Source organism: Pogona vitticeps, chromosome 4 (genome assembly GCF_051106095.1).
Source record: "Pogona vitticeps strain Pit_001003342236 chromosome 4, PviZW2.1, whole genome shotgun sequence".
NCBI lineage: Eukaryota > Metazoa > Chordata > Lepidosauria > Squamata > Agamidae > Pogona > Pogona vitticeps.
In genome coordinates this window covers 196,281,170-196,303,792 of record NC_135786.1, presented here as the reverse complement: position 1 = coordinate 196,303,792, position 22,623 = coordinate 196,281,170, and the positions used below count along the sequence as shown (strand labels likewise).

Genomic DNA, 22,623 nt, shown 5'->3' with positions numbered 1-22,623 from the left:
GGTAATGGCTGAGGTAGAAGGAACGTTAATCCTTTTCTAGTCTGATTGTGCTATGCATGTGATATCATTACATTTCTAGAAGAAGTGGGAATTCCATTAATGGATCTTCTAGTTATTTCTCCCTGTCAAACATATGCAGGTTTTTGGACCAGACACTACTCAAAGTGAATTTTTTGAAGGCACAATGAAAGAGATAGTAAAAGCTTATATTGATGGAATGAATGGGCTTGTATTTGCCTATGGTGTTACTAATGCTGGCAAAAGTTTCACCATTCAAGGTATATCATCCTCCTGTCCCTTTTTACTGGGGGAAAATACAAAATTCAATTTATAATGGCATATACCACACTGAAATTTACTATTTCTACAGGTTGTCCAAAAGATGGTGGGATCCTTCCTCGTTCTCTTGATATGATCTTTAACCATATCAGAAGAAGGCAGTATACAAAAATGGACTTAAAACCATGCTTTGGTAATCAGATCAAAAGGCTAAATGATATGCAGGTGAAGCAAGAAGAATCCATGAAGGCTGCACTTTTTGCTTCTTTGAAAGAGGTTAGTGTCAACCATTCTTCTATGCTCTATATTCTTCCATCCTTCTACATTCTTCTATATTATTAGCTGCACAAAAAGAACTAGCAAGCAGAGACAGTGTTAATCAAAACAGGACACACAACAATGGGCTCAAGTTACAGGAAGCCAGATTTCAATTGAGTATCAGGAAAAACTTGCTAACTGTTAGAGCGGTAAGACATCTGGCAGATATCCTTTGAACTGTATTCCTGCAATGAGCATGGGATTGGACTTGATGGTCTTACAGGCCCCTTCCAACTTTTCTATTCTATAATTCTTTGAAAACCACATTTGTTCCCATCTAAGCTAGTGAAGCCAAATACTGTACAACATTTCATAGTTATAGCAAATAAGCGAATTATAACAGTAAAGCAGATGGTCATTCCACTAACATGTCAGAGGCTGAAATCCTGTTCTGTAAATTATGTTGCATATGTCTCATTATGCCATCAGCTGTGGTAATTTTTCAGAAATGAAACATTTCTGATCCTTCAAAGATCCCAGGGCTCCTGTGGGATCCTCTTTACCATGTGGAAGGTGTTTGAGAAAGCGGGATTGGGGGGGATCTTTTATTCCCCAAAAGCCACATCAGGAAATTAAAGACTTTGCAGATTCTTTCTAAAGCAGTTTTAAATACAGCTCAGGTGAAGGTTCCCCTTGACAGTCGTGTCCAACTCTAGGGCGCGGTGCTCATCCCCATCTCCAAACTGTAGAGCCAGCGTTTGTTCATAGACAGTTTCCAGGGCGACTAGACACGGAACGCTGTTACCTTCCCACTGTGGTGGTACCTCTTTATCTACTCACATTTACGTGCTTTCAAACTACTAGGTTGGCAGGAGCCGCTAGGTTGGGACAAGTGACGGGAGTTCACTCCGTCGTGTGGATTCGATCTTACAAGTGCTGGTCTTCAGACCTTGCAGCACAGAGGCTTCTGCGGTTTAACCCACAGTGCCACCATGTCCTCTAAATACAGCTTAGAAATCTGCTTTTTGAAGAAAATGCTTCCTGGAGCCTATAAATTGCCTCTGTGGGTCATTATCCCATCATAGCATGAGTCTCAAATTCTTTTGGTTGAAGTGAGAAGCAGATTTTCATAATTAGATCAGAGATGGGCACGTTGATGGGGAAATTGTTGATATATTCCATTAATCATCAATAGCTAAACATCTGTTTTTATGAAATTCATGTTAGAACATCTGTTTTAATGAATTGTGCAAATTTTAAATTTCCATATAAATTTAGGCCACATTTCTACACCAAAATCCTTTTATTTGTTACATTTAGTAGCCATTTGTTTTTAATTGGAATTTGGAATGTTATTTACTCCCTGCTATGTATTTATTATTTGCACTCTATGAGCTCAAAGTAGTGTCCATGTCCCGCCTCCCCCCCCCCCCCCCATAATGTACTGTGACTAATAAGAACTGTAAGGTGATTTAAATGGATATTATTTATATCTGTCTAGGAAACAGAAAATACTTGGAAGCCTACCACAATTTCAGGTATACCAGAGTCTACTTCTCCTAGCTGCAACTCAGCAAGTCTTGCTTTGGACCAATTAGGTAAATTGTGAATACTCATAATTTAGAGAGAGAGAGAGAGAGAGAGAGAGAGAGAGAGAGAGAGAGTTGTTCAAATAGTGTAAAATTCTATGTTTTCTTGAAAACCCTAAGCAAGGGATCATGAAATATCTACTTAATATATAGCCATGAACAGAACAGAACTGCTGAGTGCCTCATATATCTGAAGTTCAAGGTAGTTAGAATTTGGAGACTGAGTCCCAGAATTCCTCAGCCAGCATATCTAAAAATAGTTCTGCTTTTTTTAAAAATTGTGTTCTGATTATTCTCTTTTCCATTCCTTGAACTCTGGTTAACAAACCCAAACTCTGGACTTGTAGATTCTGAAGCTTTTGACAACTGTCAGAGAACTCTGGCGTCTCTATGGGTTTCATTCTTTGAAATCTACAATGAATACGTTTATGACCTACTGGATTTACTACCAACATTGAAAAATCAGAAACGGAAAGTTTTAAGAATCTGTGAAGATCAAGGAGGAAACTCTTATGTCAAAGGTATTACTTCACATATAATTGACTTTTGGGCCTTCTGAACAACTTCCAGGCTTGTGTCAGTACGTCACCTGGTTGAATATTCATTTTGAACACTGGCTAGCTTCAGATATACAAGGCAGGTCTTGACAGTAGAGGGAGCTCCAGTTCTATTCTCATTGTAACTCCAGTGGACATAGTTAACAGAAAGTCATTCTGTTTAACAAGGTGTATTAAATTTTAATTATTAAACTTTTATTAAAGGCTTTCACTATCTTCAAAATACTGGGAAACTGCAGCTGTTAGATAGGTGGCCCTCTAATTAGTGGTAGACCATACGATTGTTTTGAGTGCCTTACTTCAAATATGCTTAGCTATTTGTTATCTAAGCCTGTGTTTCCTAAGCTTTAGACTTTTTCTCATATTGTCATTTTTTTATCCTTTGAGATACATTTGGAACAGTTCATAGCAAATGAACTGCATGCTCACAAATATGATAGCAAACATCTCATATTGTTCTGCCACCAATTTCTAATAACCTATTTCTTTGTTGATCACTAGTCATGTATTGAAGCCCCTCAATCTGATCTATGCTCAAACATTCCTGTAAAAGGGAAGACACAAATAGCTGTGACCCAGAATTGGGCTACACATCAATTCTGGAAATATGGCGGTGCTACACTCTCTCGGTTGTGATATCTAGTCACCTACAAAGGATACTGCCATGTACAGCAAGACTTATTTCCTTTATGACATAAAGGCCAGAAGCCAGTGGTATTTGCACCCGTGCAACAACAAGGAAAAAAGAGGAAGAGAAAATGGCTAGAAAGGAGACCATTTCCTAATGCCGTAACTGTTGTGAACGCCCATACTGTAACCTAGTCACTCAAAACCCATACAAGAAGCATCCTTCCACATTCACACACATACTATTCTAACAGTGCAAACTGTAATGAATAAATGCTCTTCTTCATAGTCTTTGTGAATCACCCATATGGGTTCATATTGTGCCTGTGTAAATGTCCTCAGAACCTTCTAGAGCCTAAAGAAAGTATGAGAACACGCCCTCTCCACCATGCTCCTCACCCTGCATCTAATTTTCAGTTTCCTTTTTGCCATTGCTGCCAGAACACCTTAGGAGTTTTTCTAGTTCTTTAATGCATTCTTCTCAAATCCTCATCAGTTTGTATATAGTTATAACTTACCTTGTCCTTCAATGCCTTTTCTCCTCCCCTCTCTCCCAATCTCTTCCTCCTAAAAAAAAAGTTATAATCGTTATTAGTTATAGAAGAGGGATTTTAAATGGATTGTTGTGCTCTGTTACATTAAATGTGTTTTAATATTGATCTTAGTTACTTTTTTTAATATAATACTTGTTTAATTTTTAAAAACATATTTATATACTTTAACTTTTAAATGATGTAAGCTGCCTTGGGACTATTTGAGAAGAAATATTTTAAATGAATAAATAAAATAAATAGTCATTGGTTAACAGACATTCCCACCCTTTTATGGCCCCAGTGGGCCCATATAAGAAATGCGTCAGTTGCAACAATAATATCCCCCTCACTGATGACACTCTAAGTGCCTTTGTTGACTGGGTGAGAGGCATTGAATGCAGAACTGTTAGATCTGCCATAAATTCACCAAGGTAGCCATAAAAAAAACAGCAGTTCTGCTTGAAACTTTACCTTTGGGAAAAGTCCTTACAGGCACCTTGGTTTCAAAGTTCTCCATTTGTAAAACTCCTTCCAAATAGTTTCTTACGGAGGCACTGCAATCCGACATTACCCCCACTAAAGTCTCAGAGGAGCTATCCATTCAAATACCACCTAGCCAGCAAATGACAACCTTTGATACTGAGGACAGGGCCTCAGTCTGAAAGTCTACATTGAAACCATCACCCTTGACACAGAAAAAGAGAAAAAGGCCTACAGATTTAGACACCCAACCTAAAAAGACTAAAACCAAGGAAAAAGAGTCATCAGATACCTGCTCATGAAGTTCTGCCAATCTAGTTGTCACCTCAGAGCAAAGACCCTCGTTTGCCTGAGCTCAGCATCTGAAGGAGAGATGTCCAGGGAATGGGCATCCTCACCTGCATTTAGCCATTCCTGGAGTGGTGCCAACTGACCCAGCAAACTTTGAGCAAGCTGTCATCACTTTGCCAGAGCCGGAGGACCACTCAGATCCAAAGAGTCACCTGCCTTCTGGGAGCCATCTTGGGCATTCTTCTCTGATCCAACCTCAATCCTTAAAGAGAAAGAGTCCTCCAGTGGGAAGAGACTTGCCAAGTGTTGATATCTGCAAACAGAAGAGGCAATGCACCCTCCTCATTACTTCTATGATGCTGTACCATAGTTCATCCCTGGCTGTTCTTGCCACTTCACTGCCAGTACTTGGCAATGCAGGGTGACAAAACCATTGGCCCATTTTGAGGCCTACCCATGTTCTTGCCGATACCAGTCCCCTACAACCACCAGTCATAAGGCAAGTGGTTTTGTAATCAACGTCACCTGAATCCAAACACTTGCACTTGGTTTCTAAATCAACTAATCTGAAGCGCTCACATACTGTACAATTTCAGTTCAAAGATTGCCCAAACAAAAGAGGTCCACTGCACTGACCACTCACATTTGGCGTTGAAATTGCAAAAAAGACATCATGCCGTGCACTAACACTTGGTATCAAAATCACAAGGGATCCTCTTGGTGCAGTGGTTAAACTGCTGTATTGCAGCCAAAACTGTGCTCACGACCTGGGGTTCAATCCCAGGTAGCCGGCTCAAGGTTGACTCAGCCTTCTATCCTTCTGAGGTTGGTAAAATGAGTCCCCAGCTCACGGGGGGGGGGGGGATGTGTAGCCTGCATAATTAACTTGTAAACCTCTCAGAGAGTGCTCTAAGTGCTATGGGGCGGTATATAAGCTGCATGCTTTGCTTTGCACCTGTGTGAAACCTCTCTGCTGTGTTTTACCAGAGTTTGGAAAAGTTACTGTTTTGGGACTGTAACTTCCATGACAAATGATCATGTTTGATGGGTCATCCTAGGGATTTTATTCCTCCCCCGCCCTGGACTCTACCCTTCTAAGTACTGCTTTTGCTTGCTTGGTATAGCCATTCTCACTGCCAGGTGCAAAAGGAAGGATAGGACTGCAAAGCTTACTTCATTATCTCTACTGAGAGGTTGATGGCTTTAAGGCCCAGGCCAAATGTGTTACTGATCATGCATTTAGCTTTGCCAAACAGACTTAAAAAAAAGTCAACGTTGGGGCTAGGAGGTTGGGGAGCCTTCACCATTTTTCATTGCTATAGCCTTGTTCAGATTGAGAACCCAATGCACACTATTTTCATCAGGGAATTGGTTCCACTAAAGGGATGTTGTTCCAATTGGGAACATGACAATTGGCCAGATGTTCACACACACCCATCCCATGGTTGTCCGATCTGGATGCTTTGGCTTAAGATTTTTAAATATTCGCAGTAACTATGACACTCACAGTGTCCGGCTATCACTTGTTGCTTCTCACCCCTTGTGCTACTTTGTTATTTTGCCTTTTATACTGTAAGACTGTAGATATCTATGATTGTCTTGTTTGTCTTCTTCTTTTTAATAATCTTATGTGAGTATAAGCTTCTATGGAAACCTAGGGATCAAAATCCTTGAAGTAAATAAATGCATGTTCAAGTATGATTGCCAACACTTTATATAACATTTGATTAAAGGCTTCAAGGAAATACAAGAACAATCTTGTTAATTATGACTAATTGTACACTATGGTTAGCATGGTAATTAGAAGAGGTACTCCCTTCAAAGGCAAAATACATTTGTCTCTCCCACCCCAAATGTCCTTCAGCTGTGTATTACAATCAATTTTATTGATTAGTTGGTTGATTGGTTATGACTGGTCATCCAGAAGTAGGTCTGATTGCTTAGGCATAGCAACTTTATAAGAGTGGTCAATCTGACCAGATGAGCGGGATATAAATCAAATAAATAATAATAATAATAATAATAATAATAATAATAATAATAATAATAATAATAATAATAATAATAATAATAATAATAATAATAATAATAATAATAATAATAATAATAATAATAATAATAATAATAATAATAATAATAATAATAATAATAACTTTGAAGGAATTTGTCTCTGGAGGGACAATTTTACCACCTTCCAATTGCAAAGTTAGCATATCACATAAGATATGCTAATTTACACATAATGGCATTTAAAACATAATTTTGATATCCTTTCCATATGGGACCTTCTCTTCTAAGCAGATGGCAGCAGTCCCTGTGTGAAAGCAACTTCTTATTCATAAGGTTCAGTTGTTTTGAACTCAGTGGGACTTCTGAGTATATACTGATAGTACTGTGCTGTGAAAGTGATACAATAAGTCAGTTCACAGCATGATTCACTAGAATAGTAAGATGGCTCCTTGTCTTTAAGCATACTAATTTTTACAACCCTATCTACTTTTCCCAGATTTAAAGTGGATCAACACAAAGAGTGCAGAAGAGGCTTGTAAAATACTTAAAATAGGCAATAAGAACAGAAGCTTGGCATGCACCAGGATGAATCAGCAATCAAGTAGAAGGTTTGCTGCTTCTAATTATGAAGATGTTCTTTTTTCTTGAGCCTGATATTATTATTAAGGCCACATTCCAGGTACTGTGCATTCAGTATAGGGCTTGTCAGCATGCTCTTCTCCATACAGCAGTCTTCTGAACCACATTTGGACACTTCAATGTTTCAAAACAGACGATTTCTTCTACAGCACTCAGAGCCCCGCATCAAATCAAAACTTGACGAACCTGTTTGATACATCCAAGTTGTTGGCAGTACCTGAAGGGCACAACAACATCCCACTTATGACAGGGAAGGGTGGGGAGGTTATTAAATAATGTTTTAAATATTTGCATACTATAGTTTTAAATTTAAATTTGTAGGTTTTTAATTGCGGGTTTTGATTTTATTTACTTGCCACCTTGGGTCCCCACTAGGGAGGAATATGGTATGCAAATAAATAAATAAATAAATAGATAGATAAATAAATAAATAAAGACAGACAGACAGACAGAAAGAATTCTAAATCTGTAGTTCTGTGAGGCACATCCAGAACTTTAGTGTACTTCCCAGAACTGCAGCACTAGAGGTCTCTAGCAGAGAATTTTAAGTAGTTGACAAAATGAAAAAGGTGTACAGGAGGGAGCCGTGGTAGTTAAAGTGGTATCACTACCATTACTGTGGAGTAGTATGGATGCACACAGTCTGTCTGTTGTAATAGACACTGTGTGTTGTGATGTTGTCTGTGAGGCAAACATACCCTTATATGATTGCCACTGTGGCCCATCAAGCCCTGAAAGTCTGTTAGTTTTCACAGAATATGGTCATCATCTGGCAATATCTGGCAATTCTTTATTTGAGAAAGATTGTTTGCTTTCAGACGATGACTTGTTAGTGTGAACACACTGCCTCAGAATTCATGGAGTTTAGTGAGGACCCAGATGACATTATCTTGTATTTGTATACTTTCCATGTTTTAACCAGCCTTTTCCCTACCTATTTCTGTTTGAAATATGGGGAGAGGGATAGCAAGTGATGTCCTTTGTTTCTTTACACAATCCTTCAGTTCTGAAGCATATACTACATTGGTGAAAAAAGCTAAATAAAATAAAAATAAAATAAAACCCATAATAAAAGTTCCATAACTCATAATTAGACAATACTGCTATGAGGAACAACTAAAATGCAACAAAATTGTAAGCAAGCTTTTGAGTTGGATATTAAACAAACAAATTGGTTTGAACATGTAGTATGGTATTCATAGCGGCCGCATTTGTTCATGGTACTAAATAGTGCTAAATTCTATAAAAAATACCTATAAAACGTTTAAACAATAATACTGTTTCTCATTTTTAAATGCATTACATTAGTCAATACCCAACTATTTCCCAAGGGTTTTCTCTGTTTGGGATATCACTGCTGGCACAGCCAAAGGCAGGGAAACAAGTCTTCAAAGCCAGACAAATTCCTTGTGATGCATGAGCAGAAAAATCTCACAAGCACTTTCCCTTTCCCTGGCAGTAAATATATGACATTAACTAACTCAATATGTAATAATTTGCTTCTCTTTCATGATAGCCAAAATCTGCTGCCTGAAGTTTCAGCCTCAGTGTCTGGTGACAAGAGTGACTCTCTAATACTAGCAAAGTTTGAGGTGATAAATCCTATGGGGAAACGATGGACTTTGTTGCATTTACCCAATTGATCTCAATAGTACATAGGCATACCTAACTTTCTGTATTCTTAGGGTTCTATGTGTATTAAGAATATTATAAAGTTTGGACATAAATATATGTTTCAGCTAAAGTCAAAAACTTTTTTTTGGTACACTAAATCAGGAGGTTAAGTAAGTAAGTAAGTAAGTAAGTAAATAAGAAAGTAAGAAAGTAAAGTAAAGTAAAGTAAAGTAAAGTAAAGTAAAGTAAAGTAAAGTAAAGTAAAGTAAAAGCATTTCATAGGTGTATGAGCCAAATGCCACTTCAGAAAGCTAAAATGGACAATACAGGAAATGTAAGACAAAGTAATTAAATAATAGCACAATAAAACTGAAGCATATATCTGTTTTCCTTCAGCCACAGCATATTCTCCATCCGTTTGCTCAGCCTGACTGATGACGATGTGCCCCATATTCTTGGAGTTTCTGAGTAGGTGTCTTCTCACTTCTGCTAAAGATAAGGCACATATATATGTATTTGTCTAGTGTGATTTCTAAACAATACATGGAAGGCAAACTAGGATTCTTCATCTTCAATAATTGTTTAGGGACAAGCAGCCACCACTCTCTCCTTGGAGCTAGCTTGGAGCTCCCTGATCCTGCCATCATTGTTTTATCACACACAAACAACAGAGAGATGAGCTACTCTATCTGGGATTTTTTTGTCTTCATGAGAACGAACACAAAAAGATCCAGATCCTGCCCTACTTATGCAGATAGAAAAAAGTGATGAAGGAAGAGGTGAGACTAGAGTGCACCCTTCATCACACGTGAAAGACATTTTAAGAATGACCAAATAGAGCTTCTTGTCTTTCTATTTATATTGAATGCCAATGGAACCATATCAGCCTCATCTATGTTACGAGAGTTTGTGCTTGATGTTCCACTTAGCTGTGCTAAGTGAAAGGTATGCAGCTCAGTGACAGAGCACAGACTTGTAAGAAGGACTCTCATCTGAAGACATGGACAACCACTAGCCATCAGTGTAAATACTACTGAGTAGGAATGGGCACCATCTTCAGGCAAATGTGGAAAATTGGACCAAATTGGTCATTTGGGCTATTCAAGGAAGAAGGATGGGGCAGAGCAAAAAGCTGCTGGTTATACTTAAGGCAGAGCAGTGTTACCATGGATCCTTCATGTTCCATCCAGCATTCATGATGTTAAAACAGTTTTAATAGAAAATGGCTAATGATTTGGAGGCAATGGAAATTGAAAGGCATTAAAAGGTGAAGGTAAGTGGCCATTGAACCTGTTGGGATTGTTTCCAACCTCATATGTTGCCTTTGAGAGGTTTGACTGGGAAGGATCTTTCTGAACTGGGATGACTGTCAATCAATCTAACAGTAACCAATTGTTTCTGCCTCAGATTTTGAAGAGAAGTACAGGATTTCTGTGCTGATTTGATCAGTATTTTCCATGTCATTCACACAACATAAGGCTTATTTCAGTTAGCTCTATGACTTTTCCATGTGTTTTCTTTTGGTACATTTTCATTCTTCCTGAAAAATCGGATGATTTTTGATTCACTTTGGTCTGACGATTTTGCTGGATAGCTCAGTGAATTAGGCAAAAACAAAAGAAAAATTAAAAAATAAAGAAAAATGTTATGGCACCGTGAAGACTGCTATATTTAAATGTGAGCTTTTATGGACAAGTCCACTTCTTTAGACACAAGAGTTGGACTACGTGACAAATACCTAATTAGTACTACTTCTCTACCCAGAAAATCCTGAAAAAGGACATGATGAGTCAGAATTGTTTTGATATCACAAAGTTATCATCATCATAATTGATCTGGGGAGTTTAATACTTTGGTGCTTCCCATTGTCTGAAAATGATGTCCATGACAGCCTCCTTGTCAAAAGTTGTTAATTTAAGACATGAAAGAGAGAGAAAATAAAATAAAAAGAGCTTGAAGAGATCTATTAGTGGAGTTAGTAATGTTTTTTATTTTTATTTTTTAAAAAGAGTCCTGAAGATGCAAATTTGGTAAGCTCCATGCGCCTTCATGACCAACCAAGAGAAGGTGGGTTGGAAGTTTTGGTCCATGCAGACCTCTTAATCTGAATCCAAACCATTTCTTCTTGGTTCATCACCTCATCATTTTGAAACAGGTTCAAGGCAGTTGCTCTATAGGGCAGATTTAGCTTTTTTTAAAATAAATTAATTAATTAATAAACCAGTGGTACTTAGTTGAGCCAGATAACTGAAAAAAAAAATTGATGCATCTATTAATTCGTACAGGCTTTCTCTGTGTGACCTGGCTGGATCAGAAAGATGCCACAAAGCACAAACTTTTGGAGATAGGCTCAAAGAAGCAGGCAACATTAATAATTCTCTCCTTATTCTTGGAAAATGCATTGCAGCCCTGAAACAAAATCAAAATCCAAAGTAAGTGACCAAAACAGGTCTTGAAACATTATTCTACTTACAATGCTTTAGGTCCAAACTATCGTTAATTAAGTGCATTTCCCATTTTCCTCAAGCAGAGAAAATTCCAGAGGTTGAGATACCGAGCTTCCCCCCCTTGATTATATGAGTATAAAAAGCATGTTGTTGTGTTTGTAATAACATAGTGTGTATTATTATTACAAAGATGGCAAAGCCACAAAACCTGCATCAGACTTCTAGTCTGAAGTATACATGGATAGAAATGTTTGCATTGTCTTGAAAATTTAGCCCTGGGGGTTGTTGAGCATGTTGTTTCTTCTCAGTGGTTGAAAAGCTTACTTCCTGCTTGCTTTCCTAGCCACTCCTCAACCCCTGCCCCCCCTTTTTTGCATTTTTTTTCTTTAAAAGATTGAAAGCCTATCTGATGTAGGACATCCTCATTTTCAATTTACGGTGGGCAGAGAGGAAGAAATGAGAGCAGTTGTATTAACAAAACTGAGCTAGAGAATAGCTATGCAATATCAAAGGTAAAGGACAAAATAGCAATAGCAGGTGTCTGGACCCATGCTTTTTGCAAATTATCCATACCTTGGTTTTAACATTCATACAACTTTCTTTTCAAGATTAAGACCAGCATACATTCCATTCAGAGAAAGCAAACTGACTCGCTTATTTCAACCGTTCTTTTGTGGCAAAGGCAAAGCTTGCATGATTGTCAACATTAACCAGTGTGCTTCTACATATGATGAGACGCTGCATGTAATGAAGTTTTCTGCTGTTGCAAAACAAGTAAGGAAGATTCTCTGTTCTTTATAATACACTAAAGATGCAATATATTTAACATCACTGTTGTGGTCACCTACTGTCTGGAAACAATCCAATTCATATGCCAACTTTTCCTGGCTGGGCTAGCTCCATGCTATGCAGCCAGAAGAATCCACATTTTTATTCCCAATAGAGAGCTTAGAGTTGCTTACTCCTTTTGGCCAAATTAGTTTAATGGACTTTGGGACATAATCCGGTGATATACAAAACTTTTTTTAATGAGGACATCTACATGTTCTCCTAATGTACAATCTTTCCATTGGTGTATTTAGATTTTGGCTAGAGTTAATTAGCTGTTCTCTTTTCTGAGTTGGATTAAATTCACATCCAGTCTGTGTGAAGGAGTGTGTGCACTGCATGCAGAAGAGTCTCAGGTTTGATACCCAATATCTCGAGACAGATCTTGGGTTAAAAAATTCTGCTTGAAACACAGAGGCCTCTGTCATTCAGTGCATTTGTGCGCTGCAAAGCTAAATAGTGGATGCCTGTTTTCTGTTCTTGTAGGAAAATGAAAAGGGAGCTGTTGCTTAATAGTTTTAATGGATATCCTTAATTTTATGTTAGAATGAAAGTTTCCAGGGTTTTTTTTTTAAACTTAGTTTCTTATAATAGCTGAACATTTTAGTCTCAAGTAAATTTTATATAAAGTGTGCCTATCTAAATGGGAGATACTATCACAATGTTCCTATACCTTCATTTGAAAAATAACCCGCCAATACAATTTACATTTTTTGTATCTAGCAACTGTTTTTTTCTTCCTATAGAAAGTGGTGGTTGATTTGATTTAGAATAAATAACAGAAGGATTTTTGCTAATGAGAATATTTCTGATCCTGAGTAATGAAAAGAGTTTATTCTTCATATTAAGTAATAACATGGCCACCAACAACTCTTTTAGATATAGATATGTCCCTTGGGTACATACTGCAACTGTGGTTAGAACAGTCCATTTTAAAGATTTTTTTTTAAAAAAAGACACCTTTTTTTGCTTTGTTAGCTCTTGATGCTGTGTGCACATGCCTCACTTCTGCTGCATGTGACCTAAAGCCTGAAATGCAGAGGCAGATGTACATTTAAAAAGGCTGAAATTGTGGGAAGTCAATCTGATGGTATAAACTAGAAGCCTGGGGTAGGCTGCCTAAACCTCCAAAGATGATGTTGGGTTCCATTTCCCTTCAGTCACAATCAGTCATGGAGAAACTGCTAATCTTGCAAGCCACTGTGTCCATTTTCATTGTTCCCAGGTCATTCAAACATTTCCACACAAAATATTTGATTATTTTGGGAGGGAAAGTAAGCCTACCGTACACTTTGACATATCTACTGAGCAACTTCCTGAGGACACAGACATCTCTTCCTCTTCTGAAGCAGAAGAGGAAATTGATATTACGATTATGAGCCATGAGGTAATTTCCAACTTTCTTTTCTTTTCTAAAAGAAATTTGTCCATTTGGTTTAACAGAAGAAATTCTGCTGATTGAATCAAATAGTTACCAAGCAATTTTTAAATCAGCATGGCAAATAAAAGGGTGTGCTGTATCTGAACTTGTGTTTAGCAGTGTTACCGGACATTTTTGCTTTTTATAAGAGACTTCTCAGAGATTTTCTGACAGGAATTTGTGGAACTCTGCTCTCTGGTGCAAGTTGGGCAACTTGCAAAGGCCCAGAGACTGTGTGCATCCATCCTTGGACCTTGGAGGGTCACACTCAGTCCTGCAATCCCAACCCCAAATTGTATCTTACCAAAAAACAACAACCCCAAAACAAAAACAGTGAAAAAGCCCTCTGCTCCCCTCTCCACCATGGCCAACTGTGGCATTTGCCCAGGTCATGAATATTCATATGATATCTGCATAGACCAATGGGAGTGCTGGAGGAGCGGAGTCATGAGATATATAAGACTCAGCAGGGGTGTGTGTGGAAATAGGGAGTTTGGGAGACTGAAAGAGTTTTAAAGTTTGGGCAGGAGAGTGGTGGTTGAGAGTGGATAAAGGAGAATATCTGTTTAAAAGTTAACATTGCTTGTTCTGTCAACACCTGTATCACTAAACAATTTCTATTTGGTTCTTTTAAAATTACATATGGCCTGGACCTCAATTATTAATAATAGGTAATGTGGCAGCTGAGGGGCACATAGCGTGAGCTCTTAGTCTGGTGAAACAAATGGGCCATGTGGGGATCGTGACACCAACATTTAAACAATTTATATAAAAACAATTATGTGTGTGGGGGATTTCATTGGTGTTGGGTCCCTCAAAACATGGTACAGTAGTGGTTTCCCTTACATCCACTACAGGACACAGATCAGTTGGGAGCCATTCTCTCCCCCTAGCCCTGAAAATAATAGTTGAATGCTTTCAAATCAATTTCAACTTATAGCACCCTTTCAAAGGTTACTCAGAAACAGTGTGCCAGTACTTCTTTCTTCTGTGAGCACTCTGGAAGTGTGCACCCTTTCCAGCGCTACACCAGCTGGTTCTTTCTCCTTGGAAAGGAGATTGAACGTCCAATCTACCTAACTCACTGACTTATTCAGTCAGTTTTCTTAATAATAATAATAATAATAATAATAATAATAATAATAATAATAATAATAATAATAATAATAATAATAATAATAATAATAATAATAATAATAATAATAATTTAGGGATATGGTGGGGAGGACATATGTTGCCCAGTCCTGTTCATGAACCATTCACTGTTAGTTTCCATTCCTTGTTTCTGTGTTGTTCATTTGGCTCACAATGCTGCAGGATCTCTTGAAAATGACAGAGATTTTAAAGGACAAGCTGACCGCAGAAAGACAAAGCAAACTACTTCTTGAGGTGCAGATACGCAAAGAGATGGCTGAAGCAATGTTTCAGCAACTGATGGAAACAGAAAAAGCTTGGAGGTAAGCCTTAGGATCTCTTACTTGGAAAGAACAGTACCTTATCAATTAATCACAATTAATACATGCAGGTTGTCCAGAGCTTATGTGGAGACCAGTATGATTCTGGCCATTATGACTGCAATTTAATGAAGAAAATTTCCCTCTTTGTACAATGTAGCTTTTAAGTTATTTTTCTGGTTATGTTAGCTCCTCATTAAATATTAGAGGAGAAATCTCATGTAGTTTGAGTGCTGATTTGTGCTGTGCCTCTCACAGCTGCCTCATTCTATAGTATGTATATGCTAAGAGCATAAGATGGCTGGGAAATAAGTATGTTATGTCACTTGGTGCAGGTGCATTTACTTTATTTCTGAACTTTCAGACTATATTGCTGTGCCTTTGTCCCAGGGCTTGAAAAGGTTAACAGGGAGTGGGGTAGGTCTAAAATCCAGACAGCATGGCCATGGTAATAGGGAGATTATTGGGACCTATATTTAAAAAAGAAAGAAGAACTCCGTATTCTGCTCAGTTCCACATTCAGTGGTTAAAACAGAATTTTTTGTGTGATTTTTTCCCCCTGAAAATACAAACAGTTCTTGATTAATTGTAATAGGTACAGGGAAAAAAATTGGTATCAGCTTCAAGTTCAGATTCTTCTTTGGACCTACAAGTACCTTCTAGGTATTTTTATGAAATGGCCATTCCTCTTCTCTTTACAGCATGCAGCACAGCCCTATGCATGTTTAATAAGAATAATCATTTGCTGTCAAGTCAGTTCTGAATTACGGTGACCCTTTTCAAAGTTTTCTAGAGAGCACTCAGAAGTAGTTTGCCATTCCCCTCTTTTGAGGGTGCCCTAGGACTGTGCAACTTGCTTCTGACTACACAGCCTCACTCTTCTCCGAGGAGGCACAGTGAGGAGTCAACCTCCTAACCTCTCACTTCTCAGCCAGATACCTAAACCACTGAGCTACTGGCTGGATAGATCCATTTCAATCTGGCTTCAGACCTGATTGTGGGATGGAGACTGCTTTTGTTTCCTTGTTGGATGATGACACAAGCTGGTTCTTCTCGCTGTAGGCACAGGGAATTGAACTTCCATCTTCTGGCTTTGCAGCCAGATATGTAAATCACTGAGTTATCCAGCTGGCTCTATGGGTTTACTCAGACATCAATATATTTTACCAGGAGCAATGTGGCTGTTTCCCAGGGTGAACTAGCTAAAAGTGACTAGTTGCTCCTTCACACCCTGATCTATCTCACATGGTTGTTTAGAGCATTGAAACTAGGAGGAGGGAAGTTGTGTATCCTCATTGGAAGAGGAGAGTAAGCTTACTGAGGAAACGTGGATATAAAGAACAACTTTCAGAACACAGCCAAAGAGCCCGAAAAACCCACAACAACCATTAGATCCCGGCCGTGAAAGCCTTCGTGAATACAAATGGAGAATGGTTGTTGTGAGTTTTTCGGGCTCTTTAGCCGTGTTCTGAAGGTTGTTCTTCCTAACGTTTCGCCAGTCTCTGTGGCTGGCATCTTCAGAGGACAGCACTCTGTGCTCTGGTGTAGCTGGCTTTGGGAGTGCAGTATTTATGGCTGTGAGATAGGTTTTTGTCTTTTTCTGTAGATAGGTGATTAGTGTGTATTGTTGTGGGTGCATTGTTGTGCCAAGGAGAAGAGATTATTTGTTCCTGTGGTTGATGGGTGTCATTAGCTGGTCTTTTGTGTGTAGTGATCCCCTGTCCTTGTGGCTGGGTAGAGTTTGTTGACCTTTTACATGCTGTATTTTTGAGAGCTGGGAGCCAAGTTTTGTTGAGCTTCACACTTTCCTCTTTTTTGTTGAAGTTTTGCTGGTGCATGTGGATTTCAATGGCTTCCCTGTGCAGTCTGATGTAGTGATTGCTGGTGTTGTCCAGTATTTCAGTATTTTGGAATAGAATTTCATGTCCAGTTTATTTCAGGGCTTGTTCAGCTCCTGCAAATTTTTCTGGATGTTTTAGTCTGCAGTGTCTCTCATGTTCTTTGATTCTGGTGTGGATGCTTCGTTTTGTGGTTCCAATATATACCTGGCCACAACTGCAAGGTATCTGGTATACTCCTGCAGTGGTGAGGAGGGTCCCTTCTGTCCTTTGCTGACCATAACATTTGTTGTATTTTTGTGATGGGCTTGAATACTGTTTGTAGATTGTGTTTTTTCAAAAGTTTCCCCATGCGGTCCATGACTCCTTTGATGTATGGCAGAAATACTTTATTTGTGGGTGGCTGTTTTTCTTCTTCAGTTCGGTGTTGTTTTCTTGGTTTGATGGCTCTTGTGATTTCATTTTTGGAGTAGCCATTTGCCTGTAAGGCCCAATTCAGATGATTGAGTTCAATGCTAAGAAACTGAGCTTCACAGTTCCGATTTGCTACCAGTGTTTTGATTATGCTTCTTTTTTGCTGTGGGTGGTGGTTGGAGTTTTTGTGTAGGTACCCGTCTGTGTGGGTGGGTTTTCTGTAGACTTTGTGTCCCAGTCGGAGGTCAGTTTTGTGTAGGACCATGACATCTAAGAACGGGAGTTGGCCCTCTATTTCCTTTTCCATGATGAAATTAGTATTTACATTTCCTTTTCTTTTAAAGGTTAAGTTTTTTATAAGTTTCATTTGGACCTTTAAAAAAAGAAGCAACTGACAATTTCTGGGAGGAAGCTTTCCATTTGTCTTTTTTTAAAAAGTGGTGCAGTTCATATTCTCTGCCTTATCACACACTTTAAAAAAATCCTTACTCTACAGCAGTGGTCCCCAACCTTGGGCCTCCAGATGTTCTTGGACTACAACTCCCAGAAGCCTTCACCACCACCTCTGCTGGCCAGGATTTCTGGGAGTTGAAGTCCAAGAACATCTGGGGGCCCAAGGTTGGGGACCACTGCTCTACAGAGCACTCCAGGGAGCTATAATGATTTTGCCAGTATCCTGAAGTGATTGTCTTATTAAGTCACTTCACAATATCGGCAAATTAGAGGAAGGCTCACTTTTGGTCCATTTCCATCAATCACATCTGCTGGAAATGGACCAAACCAGAGCAAGCCTACTTGCACCAAAAAGTAGAAGTTGCTGACAGAGGCTGAAAAAGTGTGAGTAAGGATGCTCTGTGGACAATTAGGTATACTCCACTGATTACAATGAAAGAATTGGGCATGCTTAGCCTTAGGAAAAGAAGACAGAGGGGTGATATAATAATGAATGAATGAATGAGCTTTATTATGGTCACTGACTAGCAGATATAACCAAATGTAACTATGACACAAAAATACAATGAAAAGTAGCATAAGGTAGCAATAATAATATCACATGTACACAGCCTGTTACAATATAACTAAATTAGATGGAGCCTTCTTAGTTTCACTGGACTGAGGAGATCAGCAAATAAATTCAGTAAACTCTGTTCCACCTCCAGTCTCATTGTCTTAAGTAGTGGAGCATATAGAATATAGGGTGGCCAGTACACATTATTACTAAAGCATTACTAAACATCTAGCTTTGCCTTGATGGGTGCACGGAGGGAATAGCGACACTTCATTGCTGCTGCACAGAACTTTGCCACTGCTATGATTATTTCAGACATCTTGTCCGAGAGTAAGAGCATGGCATAAAATTCTCTGGAACTCCCTTGAAAGTGTTGTAATATTGACTGGAGGAGATCCCTTGGAATGTCTCAATATCTCAAAAGAAGGAGCACTTTAAGAGGACATGATCAACACTTTCAATCTCCACCTCATTGCAAGGACATAATAACACTTTTCTAATAATTGAAAGGCTGTCATACAGAGGATCAGGCAGGATCTCTTCTCATCCCTGAGTGCAGGGCACACAACAATGGGCTCAAGCTACAGGAAGCCAGATTTTGATTGAATGTTAGGAAGGACCTCCTAACTAGAGATGGGGGTATTTGTATACGAATACCCCCACACAGGTAGACATAAAGAGGGTCCAGCCCCCTGGGGGAGGACCATCCACTCACCTATGCCATACTCTTACTTTCGGACAGAAAGTCTGATATAACCATAGCAGTAGCAAAGTTCTGTTGCTGCAGGGTCCACGCTCCCTTCCAATTGCTCCAGAGCTCGCAGTCTGCAAGCCACTCTTCAACCTTGCAGCGAGTCTCATCCTCCCACCTCCTGTCAGGAGTGGCTTGCAGACTGCGAGCTCTGGAGTGATAGTAAGGGAGTGCAGCGCCTGCAACAACAGCGGAAAGCGAGTGGATGATCCGGCCCCAGGGGGCTGGACCCTCGTTATGTCCACCTGTGCAGGGGTATTCATATTTGTATATGAATATAAATACCCCCATCTCTACTCCTAATTGTTGGAGCAGCAAGACTACGGAACCAATTACCTCAAGAGGCGGCGAGTGCTCCAACACTGGAGGCATTAAAGAGAAACTTAGACAACCACCTGGCAGATACCCTTTGATGTATATTCCTGCATTGAGCCAGGGGGTTGGACTTGTTGGCCTTATAGGCCCTTTTAAACTTCAGTATTCGATGAATCTATGATTCAGAATCATGTGATGGCTGTCAAAAGGAGCAAATCAACCTCTTCTCACAGCAAGTGGGAAATAGCAGGCTAAATGCCTGTCTGGTTGCACCCTCATTTACAGTTACTCTGCTTCTCTTTTTTCCATAAGCAGGAAGTGAGCAATATCCAACTACATGATACTTTGTCTTTTAACCAAGCTGACATTTGTATCTTGGCTGAGTTAGAAGCCATAACCAGAATTCCTGGTTCAAGTATAATGGGGGGACCTAATTATGTTTCCTGATTTTCTCACATAAAGGAGGACCAGAGCAGCCATATGTGGATTCTTGAAATGTATGAAAATCCTGGCTTACTACATTGAGATCTTAATATTCAAACTGAGCATGTGGTGTGAGATAATGGAGAAATGTAATAAATATGCATTTAAAAGTGTATTTTGCTCTAGCTACCTCTCTTTGCTAATCCAGTAAACGCTTAGAAGATCTCAAAGAAAGTTATGAGGAGAAGCTGGAAAGTAAATTTGAAATGTATAAGGAAGCCATAAAGAAGCATGCATATATGTGTGCAATGGAGCAAATTGAGGAGCACTATGTTCCAGTGGAAGAGTTCATAGCTGAACAAGCAAAAGTTGAGGTACATTTTGCCTTAAAATTGCCATGTTACTGGCATTGTTTCTAAGACATCATTGGAAATTGTTTTACAAGGTAGAACTGGCAAATCTGAAATCCAAAAAGTATTTCAGGTGTTGTGGGAGAGGGAGAGTAGCAACCTTGGTTACTTGGGATATGTTGCTCCAGTTAAAATGCTCATGTTAGAAGGTTATTAATTGTGTTCCATCAAGTAGATTCTGATTTATAGAGACCCTTTTCAGGATTTTCCATGTAGAGAACTGTTGCAATCCCCTATGAGGTCCCGATCCCCCTAGGCCTTCACGAGGTCCTCACTATTCTTTCTGTTTCGTTGCCACCAGATATTAATGCTTTAATATCAATTAAGTATTGAGACGCGTGTGCTGTCAGAACCTAAGTCTCTTATTTAATCAGGGAAGTTAATAATCACTAAATATTCTTGAGGTAAATTACAGGTTGCAAGTCACTTATATTTGAATTAGTTAGGATATTACTTCAAAAATCTTTTAACCCTCTGCTTCAATCTACACTATTACAGTTCTCTAACTCACTCTTTGTCCGCTTTTAAGCCACACACAGTCTCAGTCTCAGTCTCTCTCTCTCTCTCTCTCTCTCTCAGACCCCATCCACCAATCTTTTTATCCTGCTCCCTCCCCCCTGGCTCCGCCTTCCATTCACTCATTGGCTCCTGCGTCAATGTTCTGTGGTGATGGGCAGGTGAGGTCAGGGCTGTTCGCTACAAGAACATTCAGAAGTAGTTTCCCATTCCCTTTATCTGGGGGCGCCCTGGGAATGTGCAGCTTACCTGTGACTACATAGGCTGGCTGTTGTCCCAGGAAGCACGCTTGGGAACCAAACTCCCAATCTTGTTCCACAGCTAGATACCTAAGCCATTGAACTGTTGGCTAGACAGCTCAGTGAGTTAGGCATCTGGCTGCAGAGTCGGAAATTGGGAGGTCAGTTGCCTACTATGTGTTGCAGAAGAGCCAGCCTGTGTGGCCTTAGGCAAGCTGCACAGACTCAGGACAGTCTCACAAGGAGTAGTAAACTCCTTTTTAGCATACTCTACCTAGGAAACCCTGAAGAGGGCCACCATAAGTTATAATTGACCTAATAATAACATAGTTATTGTTACGTTTCTGGTGCAGAGTAAATGAAGACACTTTACCAGCTCTTCTTTGACGGTTATATTTACATATATGTACACTTATATACAGGCAGGTCTCTACAGCACATCTAGAAGTCTTCACACAGTCCGACAGCATGCGTGGCAGAAAATCACATCAGAAGAAGAGAACATATCACAGACACAGTCCATATTTATACATGATCTTGTCTCTGTCCAGTCCAATCGGGTTCCAGGTGACCTCATCTCTGCACCTGGGCTCTTTCTGGTTTCACCTCATTGCATCAGCTTAGGATGATTCAGCTTTTCTCTCATCTGCACATAATTGCAGCTCGTTAATGAAACATATATGGGTTCAGGCCTATAAAATTCTATACCCTGACAGTTATTATTATAACGGGATACTGTGACAGCTGTCATCTGAATACGCAAGGATGTGTCACATGAACAGGAATATACCCGAGACATTACAGACTTCCAGAGCTTTCTGCGACAATGTCCTACTTTATCTCTCTGTGTATGTATTATGATACATTCCTGAGAGGCTCACTTGTCCATCCCAATGATCTTCTGACCATTTCCTTTGTTGCCCTTTACACTGGCATTGCTATCCAGAATACCTGTGTTCAGTTACCTTCCTTTCTTCCTTTAAGTTCATCCTCAGGATTCATTTTGTCCAGGAAGGCTTCAGTCTTCTGCTTCCTATAAAGCCAAGAAAATATATAGTTGAAATACTGAAGATTGAATAGGCTGAAATCTGATTGCTAGTTCCTTCTGGAGTAAGCTAATTAAATTACTTGTCATCTAACAATTGATTCAGTGGATTTACTGTAGTTAAAACAAGCAGTTGGTTTTAGTCATATCTTTGTCTTGCTGCTCTCATTCCTTCATTCACACTTTCTTCTGTTGCTTTCCTATTTCTGTTCTGGTTTATAAGCTCTTCATGACAGGCAAATGTTACTTATAAAGTGATGTGTATACAGTATATTTGACACAGAAACAATGTTAAATAAATACATATTTTTTAAAAAAATACAGATTAATATATTAAGAATTTCAAACCTTTCTCAAAATTTTATAAAAACTAAGGAGTTCTTTCTTTGAGCTATTCATTTTATGCAAAAATAAGCTCTAGAGAGTAAGGCATATAGCACAACATACAGTGGTGTGTTTTTTTGTTTTTGTTTTATAAAGTGCTTCAGACTTCTTAAGGAATTAGGTCTTAAATGTGGTTTAACAGTTGCTTGAAGAGGTCTTGGAAGAAGAAAAGCTAAGTTAAAATAACACTAATAATTCTGAAAGGGCTTCTAGTACAATAAGAAAAATGTGCCTTTTATGTAAAATGTAAACT

The 22,623-nt window shown here is 39.0% G+C and overlaps 1 protein-coding gene across 5 annotated transcripts in view; it reads left to right on the top strand.

Moving 5' to 3' along the window:
• Nucleotides 1-22,623, top strand: part of LOC110089712 (kinesin-like protein KIF20A) — a 31,024-nt gene that overhangs the window by 5,747 nt on the left and 2,654 nt on the right. For 4 of the 5 annotated variants that reach the window (XM_072998941.2, XM_072998942.2, XM_020812982.3 and 1 more), the window contains exons 5-15: nt 140-278; nt 371-555; nt 2,039-2,135; nt 2,474-2,647; nt 7,121-7,232; nt 9,274-9,345; nt 11,163-11,309; nt 11,933-12,098; nt 13,378-13,539; nt 14,890-15,029; nt 19,985-20,150. In XM_072998941.2, the coding sequence (XP_072855042.2) occupies nt 140-278; nt 371-555; nt 2,039-2,135; nt 2,474-2,647; nt 7,121-7,232; nt 9,274-9,345; nt 11,163-11,309; nt 11,933-12,098; nt 13,378-13,539; nt 14,890-15,029; nt 19,985-20,150 (1,560 nt within the window). The remainder of the gene's footprint in view (nt 1-139; nt 279-370; nt 556-2,038; nt 2,136-2,473; nt 2,648-7,120; nt 7,233-9,273; nt 9,346-11,162; nt 11,310-11,932; nt 12,099-13,377; nt 13,540-14,889; nt 15,030-19,984; nt 20,151-22,623) is intronic. The other variant, XM_078393753.1, reaches the window with a different exon arrangement.